The following is a 12,423-nucleotide window of genomic DNA, read 5'->3' as shown; positions in this document are numbered from 1 at the left end:
TAATAGTACTAAGTACAGAAGACTCACTCTCTAACAAAACGCGTCTGTTACGATCAGCACAGATATGGCCGCTAGGTGGCGACAGCGCCACGCGCGGCTTATGGCTTTCCCCAAAATTGGGGCCGAACGGATGTACTTTTAGCTACCTGTAGCAAAGCGACGAAATCGCGGAGTGAGACACGCCTGCCGCGACTTAACCCTTTGCAATACAACCGAGAAATTGAGGTTATGTTAAGGCTTAATAAAACACATAGGTCGTAGGTACCTTAGAATCTAAGGCTTAGATACTCACTCAGCTTCTTTAGATATACCTGCAGTTTCACAGGTGATATGAAATGAAAAAAAAAGAATTAGACTTCTGAAATATAATTGCAGTAAATTGTGTTCACAGAGCCGAAGAGAGTGCCGGGCAATGACAATGCCGAAAAGCCGCTGATATTACTAGACATTATTTGACTTTTTCATAAGTTTCTTTAGCTATGAATTATTAATGAAAGTGTGAGAATTACATAACATAAATTTTGTATTATTTTTTACAATCAGTAATAGGTATAAGACAGATAATTCTTAATGTAACATTGTATCTATAACCAGTATTTTGATTCTTATTAAACGCCCAAACCGCAGTGATTCGCTGTCTTTTGACTAGGCCATAGTCGTCCTTAGTATTATAGTACACTGTATCGTGAAATATTTTATGAAATTCGCGGGTTTCCTATAGGTAGGTAGGTACATAACTACACATCGGTAACTCGTGGCATTTAGGTAGCACTTAAAAGATTAGTGATGAGCACACTTCGGTAACTCGTGGCACTTAGGTAGCACTTGACAGTTTCTAACAGACTAGTGGTGTGACAATGTGCTTCCTATTGGCACCGTGCACGATGGCAGCGCCGCCTAGCGTTCGCAACGTGGTCGGCGCTGTCAAATAGCGAGCGCAACAAAATAAAGATTATTCCTTAAAAATATTTACTATAATGTACTTAACAATGTGCGGAATCTATTCGTATTTAATGTTAAATACACCTGGTTTTTGCTTTAGTGAAAACAGTAAGAATTATCTGTGTATTTTATATTATTCGGTCAATTTCCTTCGTTGTTGTTTCAATGAAAAAACGCATGTTTCACTATGTTTTGATGACTCACTTAGTGATCCTCTTCCTGGGGATACGTAGGTACGATGCTTGCAATTATAAAAACTTTGACCTTTTTTACAGGTTTTAATCAACACATTTTATGTTAAAAATTTATGTTCTCCCGCTTAATAGGCACAATGTCTGTTGTGACACTTGTGTGACTTGTGACAGACGACAGATAACCCTACATGCCAAAAGTGTGCTTTTGATGGGCTTTCAATAACTAATATTACAATCACTTAATGTTGGTACACTGTATTAGCCATACTATTTTATTAACATACAAGAAAAACTCTGTGTTGACATAGACTAGATAAAATGTTTAGCCATTACGTTGTTAAGCCTGGAATAGTACTATATGGTATAAAAGGCTAATATCTAGCTCGGCGTTGAAAATATATAAAATTTACTATTACTGTTTCGTCCAGTATTATTGCAGTTTACCACACAATAGCTATCGTGACCCATTTTTATCGTAAGTATGATTATAAAGCTAAAATAACTGAGAAGTATGGGAATTGACAGAAACACGGTTACCAATCTTGTCATTATTGGCCACATCAAGCGCTGCGATCGTTTCGGCTTCCCCAACTACCCGCTTTGCACGGAGCGAATACGAGTCGAGAAAAAGAAACCACAAAAAAAGGAATTAATTAAACTAATCTTTTAAGTGCTACCTAAATGCCACGAGTTACCGATGTGTATACATAACATATAACGATGTTGAGATTGTTGAGTTCAGTATCGGTACATAACAGTAAAGTCGACTGATTCGAATGAGCAACGCGTGCTGATTGCTGGCGATATAACTGTATCCAAAATACTTCACATTTGCGTTATTATGGGGTATAAAATTTAGTTAGTTTTTGGCAACAGGGCTTCCCAAACTATAATTTAACCGGTTTAAATCCGGCACCCAACGAACTAGAATACTATAAAAGCCCGCCTAAAGCTCAAAATGACCCCACGTCGTGCATTGTGCAGGGAATACTCTCTATTTTTTTTATTATTACAAGCTTTTATTTATTTTCACCTGTCCCGTTGTCTGTCGGTCTGTAATCAAATCTTGCAAGTTAAATTTGATCCACTTCCCGGTTTCCGAATGAGTTGATATTTTGCATACACATGTAAGTCGGGTTACAATGCAATATTATGGTACCATCGAGCTGATCTGATGATGGAGACAGGAGGTGGCCATAGGAACTCTCTGATGAAACAACGCAACCTAATTGTGTTAGGGGTTTTTAGAATTGTCTCGATGAGTATTAGTTGTCCGTCGTAAGAAAAGTACACTCAACGATAAAAGCTTGTACCAAAAATGAAATTTTTGCCAAAAACTAATTTTATAGAAGGTAGCATCTGTAGGGATACATGAAATATGCATAATAATATCGAGGGAAGTATGTATTTACTTACCTAGTTGGTCCATAAGTCCTGTCACAAAGGTATTGGCTGATAAAATGTAATACGAAGGTTTTAATAAAATAATATACCCATGATTTGAAAGCTTGTTTATTACTGATTAAAACGTATTATAACTAATTTAAAACTTATATCGTGACTTTAATTTATTCCTGGTTACATTGTGATTGTCGTTAGACGCGTACACGCGGCAGGATTGTGAAAAATTATACGTCACAAAAGGGAGTAAAAATTCATTAAATATTTTTAATTCTTTATTTGTATGAACCTACTTTATTAGAACTTTATTTTGTCACCAGCATTTAGTTGTCCGACCTTTTCAACTTAGGACACTTTCCAGTAACACGCTTATTATTGCCGAGTACATCTGGTAAAACGTGTACAGTAGTAGGTAATTTCAGCAGTCCAATACACTTGTATTATGTATCGAAATAAATTTTAAAGACCTAGCTTTTATTTTATGTAAGATTCAACCATTAAAAAAATATAAAGTAATAAATATGGATCAAAATACCCTGAACAGAGCGCGTATTTTTGGGGTATTTTTATCATGTTTTTTTTTCAAGTATTATATAAAATTATGCAAAACTGAGACAATAAATTACGTTGAATTATATAATGTATCATAAAAAACAAAGCCAAATCTAGGTCTATGTCAAAGACAGCCTGACAAAGAAAAAAGAAAAAAAAAGGAAAAAAGAAAAGAGTACAAACATAAATAAATAAAACAGTACAAATACTTGTATAGTGTAAAAGAAAATGTATACGTCAGGAATAAAGGCTATTTCATTTCAATTCAAAAATCATAAAATAAGCTTTTAAACCATGTATGTATGTGAATAATAAGGGAAATGTATCTATAACATGTTTAGTAAAAACCTTTGTGACAGAATTTATAGACCGACTAGGTATGTATGTGTATATAAATAAGCCTCACCTAGCAGGAAAAGGGGTTCAATTAATCCCGGACTTAGCATAAAATCAATTAGGAAGTAGGTACCTTAGCTTAGGGTTACTATAATTAAACGTAAATATTTATAGAACAGGGCACAGAGGGTCATCCAAATAATATTGATTCAGGCGTAAGACACATTTTTATATAACATTATAAAACAATGCCATAACATCGATTTTAATATTACATATTATAATATTGTACTTAATAGTTACAATTCAGGTTTAAGCAATCTTATTATCGTTAAAGGATTCCACATTACCAACTTACTTTGAGAAAAAAAACTACTTAAGATAAAAAATTATAATGATGTTAACACGTAATTTTTAATGGTCTACTCGTATTTTATTTTAGTAATATACCAATCACGTATGTACAATTTTCAATTTGTTTGTTTTTTTATTTTGTTATAGTGACTGAACAAATTTTATGTTGTTGAGAAAAAAAAAACTTGTCGAGAGAAGACCACGCCTAAAATTAAAACAAGTTGAGACTCGGGCTTCATTCTTATTTAGGTTATTAGAACAAAACTACAACCGTATGCTTTGCACCAAAAGCAAATAACACCATTAGAATAAGACACTAGGCATCACCAACCTGTAAATAAAATATGAACCCTCTAAAAAATGTTTTCATTAGTCAAAAAAATCAACAAAGATTTTACGTACTTTTACCAATTATTTTCCCAAAATTTTGGCCACATCTTATTCCCAAGCATGACGGGAAACGTACAAAAAAATTTTGCGACATCTAGCCATCAGAACCATGAAATATTTCGATGGGCAATCTCGCCCTTATGGCCATCTACCCCGGAATTACCCTAGTAAACATTCCTTGTAAATAAAACGATATTAACGTGCTTTTATTCTTGTATTAGCCTACTCGTCAAAAGGTGAACACATTTCAAATTAAAGAAATCGCTGACGTAGAAAATTCACATCTCTTACCTTTTCTACCAGGGAACGATTATAAAAGAACCCAGTTTGTGACCAGACGCACATAGGTTTAATTAACCAGTAGATTAAACACTCATTTTAAGATTAACTTCAATGTGTTACGTAGAATACGTATCTCCCTCAGATAAATGTACACTTTAATTGCTTCTTCACACAAGATTTCAGCGGTACGTTTAAACCGATCTACGCTGAATGCGAAATCTCTTCCGTCTCTCTCTGTTTGCTTCACACATAGCCTGCACCCCCTACGAAAACGATCTTGCATCCCTATCTCGCAGATCCTCAGCTGGCTGGAGCCAAATCCCTTATGTAAGTCAGTGCTATTCGTCGGGTCGACAGGGCAGTACGCGCGCGACGCGCTGCCTACAATGACGAGATACGATTCTCGATTCCGATTATTAGCGGCCAGTGATGTACAAGTTGATTTAGAACTTATATGACTCGGTATAAAACAGTGATTTGCGATTTATGGTTAGCCGTAAATTTTGCGAAACAGCGTGCCGAAGCGAATTTTCTTTAAAAGTTCCGCGCTAGGATTAATTAAAGCAGATTTATCTTGAAGTACGACGGAGATTTCGGGTGTATAGTAATACCAGCATTATGCTTAACAAAATAATCCACGCCACGCTCCAGTTGAAGCAGACTGTTTGGAACGATTTATTTCAAGCAATCCCTTATTTTAAGATAAAATAAAAATAGCTCAGTAACTTAGTGGGATAGAATAAATGACGTGACATTCGGTTTAAAGGCTGATAAGTGTCATTCTGTTATTAGTCAACGGGTTAATTAGGAACTAGTATAAATGTTGACAGATTTAGTGGCAGAAGGTAGATTTTAAGTGACTATGAGTTGTGACATGACGCCGGGCTCAGCTTAGTCATTAATTAATTTCTAGTAGATGCTTAAAAATAAGACGTCGTTTTAAGGGTAGTGAAATTTGGTGTAAATTAATTAAGTGACAATGACAAGTGTAATAATGAAATTAAATTAGAAAGGAGTGAAAACATTTAAAATGGCAGGAACTCTGAAAAGGATAAAAAGGCTTTCATTCTTACTGAATGCTCTGCTTCTGTTCATCTCTATGATATACGGTAAGTGATTATCATATTTTTACTTTTTTCACAGGCGATTCCTTTTTCCATTAATAATTAGACTATGGAAAATAGATGTACATGTAGGTCTACGAGTAATATATACATATGTACCTACCTATAATATGCAGGGTACCTACGTCGGACTTATTTATATTACCTATATAACTGGTTACCAAAAGCCTTTTTTCTGATATTTTTAGGATTTTTTAAACGAAGTATGTGAATCGTAAATTGGTGTTCTTTAGAATTTACAGTCGTTGTAAAAACGTTTGTAATAAATAATAATAACTGTCCACTTTTTTTTTTTACTTTAACCATACCGTACGGGGGTACATTATGTATTAGGTACTGCACGTTTTTAGAATTGGCATCATAGAGAGAGGTCTTGCTATAAAAAAGTCGTTTCGTTAATGGTATAAACACTTTTTTTTGTAAATTTCATTCGGTTGTACTTTTTTTTTAGGCTCGATGATTGTTTGAAAAAAAATATATTTGTGTAGTTCTTACAACCTTTAGCCGAGAAACTATATATCTTATTATTTTATACAATATATTTATGTTAAGAAGGATGTCAACAGCGACGAGCTGAGTTAAGACGAAAATGGATGACCCGCGCGGATTCGCCTTTTCATACAAACGTAGTAGTATTTTCCTCTCTGGATATTAACATTATTGAAAATATTTTGACAATTGGTTGTATGTGTATATCAATCACGGCTATGCCCCCTACGTTTGATTTTTTTCGAATTTTTAATTATTATAAGAATGTTTCCTATTATGTGAAAATATTTTCCATAATGTCAATATCCAGAGAGGAAAACGGGGACTACGTTTGTATGGAGAAACGGCCGTCCCCTTTCCTCTTAATATCGAGAAATAGGAACGAAAACTTTAATCTTGTTGAGAATTATCTAATACTAACTATATCTAATACAAAACTATCTCCATACAAAACGACGGAGAATCGCCATCCAAAAGAGCCTTAGGACACAGGGTGCGTACGTAGACAAGACAACAATCGTCCACGCGCCGTAGCGTAGCGTTAGCAGGCGTGTCTCACTCCGGGATTTCGTCGCTTTGCTACAGGTAGCTAAAAGTACATCCGTTCCACACCAATTTTGGGGAAAGCCATAAGCCGCGCATGGCGCTGTCGCCACCTAGCGGCCATATCTGTGCTGCTCGTAACAGACGCGTTTTGTTAGAGAGTGAGTCTTCTGTACTTAGTACTATTACTTATTTATTCTGTGGCGTTAGTTATTAGTTATCTCTCTCCATCAAACTTCCATATTAGTGTGGCAGAGACAGGTAGCAGCTGCGTTTCGTCCGCTGCGGAGCGTTAACGATTGACATCTTGTATACGCAACAACATTTAGATATCATTTTCATTTTGCAATGTAAGTTTGAATTGGCCTCATAGCGTATGTTAGGTATAATTTTACAATCTTGTTAAAGCCTGCCAGTTCCCGAAAGTTACTAGTACAAGAAATTCAACTCAATTATAAACGTAAGTACACACCCGAGTACCGAGTTCCATGAAGTTCTCAGTTAATTTAATTATTTTTCCCGCTTTGTAGGAAATTCGGAAAGTTCGCGCGGAATCAGCGAGTTCTGCGGAATAGTGAATTAATACGTGTTTAATTCAATTTTGCTCTAACTCTGGCTTTTGTATTGTCTCGTCATGGCTCGCTTTTGATTTGCTTCCTTTAGAATGGTTTTTAATTATATACGTGTTTGTTTTTACGTAACTGGCAAAAAGTTGGGATAATCATTATATTGCATGTAACATACTAGCCCTGGTACGAGCTTAAAACACATACGACTTAATCCTCATTATTTCATGTTTGCGTACGAAAAGAAAAATATTAGCGTGAAATTAATTAACTTCGTTTCAGGCATGGGGAAAATGTGAAATGTTATTCTCAATTTTCTATCTCGCCCATCAGTCCTACAGCAATGTCTTCATACAGTATTATGGTCCTTAAATGTAACAGGACTGATTGGCCAGATAGAAAAATGTGAATTAAATTTCACGTTTTCTCCATAGTAAATGTATGGAAAAAGTTTTCTTTAATATGTGGCTTTTTAGTACATTACAGTAAGTTGACCCCAAAGAAACTATTGATACTGGATAGGAATGGAATCGATTGGCATACAAAAATAGCATGTGAAAAATAAAAGTTTTCATTTTCATACAAATTGTATGGGAAAAGTTTTCCTCGATTTGTGGCTTTTCTAGCCGGAAATTTTTTTTTGGTTCCATACAAGCTTTTGATCCTTAATAGGAATGGGATCGATTGGCATCAAAAAAAAAGTTTGTCAAAAATGACCTTTTTCTCGCATCCTGTATGTTTTTTCCAAAATCTGTAAAAGCCAATCTTCATTAATTTGAAATCGAGGGAAGGTCTTCTTAGACCGTTTTCTCGTAGCAGCACGGGATCTGGTAGCTGCCCTCACTGACCCAAAAAGAAAATCCACCCTGTATACAGTTATTAATATCCCACCGTGTATTTGTAGTGTTACGAACTTAATAAATCTGATAGGCATCAGTATTGTGTTGTGATCTAAATAATACAGCGTAAGCCGTAAAGGAACTATGGGACATACTAGGCGTCACTCAGCATTTAAGCCACAATCCTATGATGCCTAATAAGTAGGTGCATTCCAAACTTCATCAATTTTTGATCTTTTTGATGGACGTCGGACTAACAAGAGTAACTGCAACAGTATAGGCTTTTCTGGTCATATATTTGTTTAAAGTTTTCAACAAAGTTTTTAAAAGTATAGCATCAACGAAATTTGTGCACAAAACCTATTTGCGCACCAATTTTCTGGCGCCAGTTCGTAGTAGGGGAAACTGGGGAGGGTTGATCACCCCTTTTGTTTTTAGCATACATTTTCTTAACTATTTGTAGTATTGAAAAACTTTATAGACCATACGACTCAGAATTTATCTCTTCATTAATAGTTTGAATTAGAACAGATTTGTGCAATAAATTAGATCATTATTTAATGAAAACCCATACTGTTGACTTTTACCATGTGTCCCCTATGTAAGGGAGACTTGTTTACCCCTGGTCGGGAGCCTTGATCCTAGGGGGATCAAGTGACCCTGGTTCTTGGGACACATGGTAAACATATTTTTACCATGTCTCCCCATACCAGATTCTCATTGATTATATAACTCGGATCGCTATTAGCAATGCATCTATAATTTGTAAAATACACAGCAAACATATATATATTGCATCTTCCATGCTTTGAAGTTGTATTTCCGGTAATCAGATGTCTAAGCCGAAGGGATCAAGTCTTCCAGATTTGGGGACACTTGGTAAAAAGATTTTAAGTGGTAATGTCATATTTCGAGGGTAGTATCTACATTAATTTATTCACTTTATCTACAGAAAATTAATATATGAAGATTACACATATTAATCCATAATCTTATACTTTTAAAAAACAATGTAATCGTATCATCCATAAAACAACATAAAATAGGGAATCAATTTTTGTACCAAAAAAAAAACAAAAATCTAAGTTATTAACATAAAATTTCTTGTAACAAGCTAATTTTTTTAAAGTTCTTATGAAGGTATTTTTAGCGTCAGATACCTACAGCAATTTTAATTTTTTTACCCATCACTGGTCGTTATTGTTTAGTATAATAACTAAGTTTAGAAATTTACTGCTCACGTTTCGAGGACGGTGTTTGAGCTGCATAATCCTAAAATCCTTTCTATGGACCGTCGGTTCTATAGTACATAAGGTCGGAAAGCCATTGAAATAGCATTTCATCCATAAAAACAAATATCGTCGGTTGAAAACCAAATAAATAAATAAGTGTTTTTTGTCGACCAAGTAACATCCCCTGTGTGTAAAACGTTTAACTTGATAAATAAGACCAAGTACGGGTAGTTCGTAAAATGTTGATGTCAACTTTAGTCAGTCTTTTCAAAGGCCACAGGGATAATTACGTTTTCGGAGTCGGTTGTATAATTAAAAACTGAATTATACGCCATTAAATTCCGTTTTAATAAACAATAATGAGTCAAAAACCTTGAAAGTTTAAATCAGTGTTTCTCTGGTCGTACTTTCGCGGCATGATTTACTAAAGAAAAGAAAATATTTATGATAGCTCTATGAATCATTTTGTAAGTAAATTTATTACAATGTATACTTGATCGCTTTGGGGGTGACATGATCCCGGAATCATATCTCCCCTGAAGAAAAAGACAAAGTCTCCCCATACATAGTAAGATTATAAAACGTGCCGTACTCGAAACATGTGTTCGCGTATATCAATGTAATCCAAGTTAATCATCACTTCAATAAACAACAAATAAAATAAGCACACTCACTAACATCATTTCCATCTCATATTATAAAATAAATCCAGTTAAAGCTTACCGAAAATTGAATATAGTACGCAGAAAATCTTTCACCGTCCGTCATTTTTGAACCACTGACTTTTCCGATACAGTGCCATGACAGAACGTGAAGTTAGGAACGAATGAATGAGTGTTACCAGCGCAAAAAATTGTATCTCGTTTGGTTTGATTAAAAATGAAGTTTACCAAGTGTCCCCTAGGGATCGACCCTCCCCACCCTCACCTACGTGTAAGGCTTCTTTACGAAGTAATACATTATTAGTCAACGGTTTTCAAACGCTAAAATTAGGCAGGTAGACAGAATTGTTCCTCCAAACGGTACAGGGAGGGAAAACAAGAACTATATACACGTAAGTATCTAATATAAATAATTATGGATCTACTATATATTATGTGCTAAAATTGTTGGTAAGATTAGTTGTAATTAACCATTAGCCCGAATTATAGTATAAATAAAATAATTAAAATAAAAACCTTTTCTTGTAGCCGGAAACTGAACCACGGGGGTCAAAAACTGAAAAAAGGAGGTTAAAACTTGTGGAAATCTCGACTTGCTACTCACATTGCTGCCTCAAATGCCCAGGCGCTGCGCAACTACAGCGCGCGCACTGTGAACTATGTCTTAACTGAACTGTTCTTACCTATATCAATTGGGTATCCAGGAAGTTGCCACTAAAAATAGTAAATATTATATTACATACAAAGTTCAAAATGGAGCCTCCTTGATATTGAATTTGATATAAAACTCAAATTTTGTGTGTTTATGACGAGAACCACATTTTATTTATAAAGGCAACAAAGAGCAGTGTGAGTCGTCTTTAAAACAGGTAATCATTTTACATCGCATCATTTTTGCATCGTTCGCTGACGTTTCTGCTAGTTAAAAAATAAAATTAGGAAATCATTTTTACAAGAAATTAAGGAATCACCGAGTCCATGTACCTACTTATTGAAAATTTTGAAGCATCCTTCGCGTTCAAGGGACAAAATGCTATAATATCTACCTATAAACGTACCTAAATCTTTCACTAAAGTTTTTGTAACTGGTTGATAAGAGTAGGTAAGGATTATATAAACTTTTTGAGGCATAATGTGCCTACCACGTGTCGGGGTCTTATTAAACTAGCAGGCACATTTTTATTTTATAATTACGAACCTGATTTGATATTAGTCTCAGTGCATTATTAGTAACTGAAAGCAAGTGTGAGCGAGATACACTAAGATTAATGTTTATGTGTTGATTTTGATGTTAGGCTCAGTTAGTCTTGTAAAAAGTAAATAAGTGCAAATGAGATACAATGATAACAATTAAATAAAATAAAAATAGGGATGTAGGTGGGTATTTTTTTACGCTCGTGTTGTTGGACACTTGGATAGGATAGTTTTTAACATATACTGCATATCTCGAGTAGCTTTGTAGGCGATACTTAAAACAGTTTAATTTAAATGTGTTTTGTTTAGCTATTGTGCAAAACAAATGTGTAGACGGGTCTTAGCAACATACTAAGAAACTGTAATGACGCTGACAAACTGAAACTTTCCAAGTTAAATTCGAGCTTAATATGTAAAGTGTCACAGAGCAGATTAGCGACGTGCCTGGCACAATGAAATTCCCGCTCGGGTAAGTTTCGGGAACTATTGTTCCAGGATTGGACCATTTCCCCTATTCACCGGCGTATTGTAGGTATAATTATGTATCTGTGACGGACAGTTCTAATGCGTTATTGTTTTGTTTAAAGTCAGGGTAAGGTCGGGGTACAATTGTTTGAGGAGGATATTTACTTAAATACTTTGTTAATTGAACATTAAATTAGAAGCTCAATGGAATAATTTAACAATGTAGTGAGACAACGAAGTTTGCGGACGTATTAAATTTAATGCATACAAGTTTGTAACAGTTCAGCTATTTATTTTGATAACATAATAAAAAAATATTAGTATCTTTATTTCGAGTTTATCTTAAACATCATTTGAAGTTTAAATATTAATCAATTTCTTTGAAAATGCTTCGGTAGGTATTCAAAATCAAAACACATAATAAGGTTGGTTCCCAAGGAAAGGTATGGTTGAATTTAATTAATTAGTACAAACGTTTGTCAAAGACCTTTTTAAGGGCGCTCAAGCTTTTAATTCCAATGTACAATTCGCTTTTAATTAAAATTTCACTTAAATGTAAACATAAATGAACATTTCGGCAGGAAAATAATATTTATATGCTTTTGTAAAAGATAAAGTGTGGTTGTAGTTGAATAAATATTAATAAAATACATTCATAATTTTATTAAACACGTTTCATATCCATAATTTCAATTTCATTAGCTTTTCATTTAGTTATTAATTCACAATAGGGTAAATTGCAAAGAAAAATGTACATATTAGTGAAGAATCGTAATAATCCAGTAACTTTATATACGTAATTTTAGCGTTCCGGTAGTTTCGATATTTTGCAGACTTGTTTATGTTGGCTCAATGAAT

The 12,423-nt window shown here is 34.5% G+C and overlaps 1 protein-coding gene across 1 annotated transcript in view; it reads left to right on the top strand.

Annotated features, from left to right (window-relative positions):
• Positions 1-4,781: 4,781 nt before the first annotated feature.
• The window catches only part of LOC134659203 (uncharacterized), an 89,408-nt gene continuing 81,766 nt past the window's right edge, over positions 4,782-12,423 (top strand). The window contains exon 1 of the mRNA XM_063514836.1: positions 4,782-5,560. Coding sequence (XP_063370906.1) covers positions 5,482-5,560 — 79 coding nt within the window. The 5' untranslated portion in view covers positions 4,782-5,481. The remainder of the gene's footprint in view (positions 5,561-12,423) is intronic.

Source organism: Cydia amplana, chromosome 2, assembly GCF_948474715.1.
Source record: "Cydia amplana chromosome 2, ilCydAmpl1.1, whole genome shotgun sequence".
NCBI lineage: Eukaryota > Metazoa > Arthropoda > Insecta > Lepidoptera > Tortricidae > Cydia > Cydia amplana.
The sequence above is the reverse complement of the archived record's forward strand: the minus strand, read 5'-3'. Positions and strand labels throughout refer to the sequence as shown.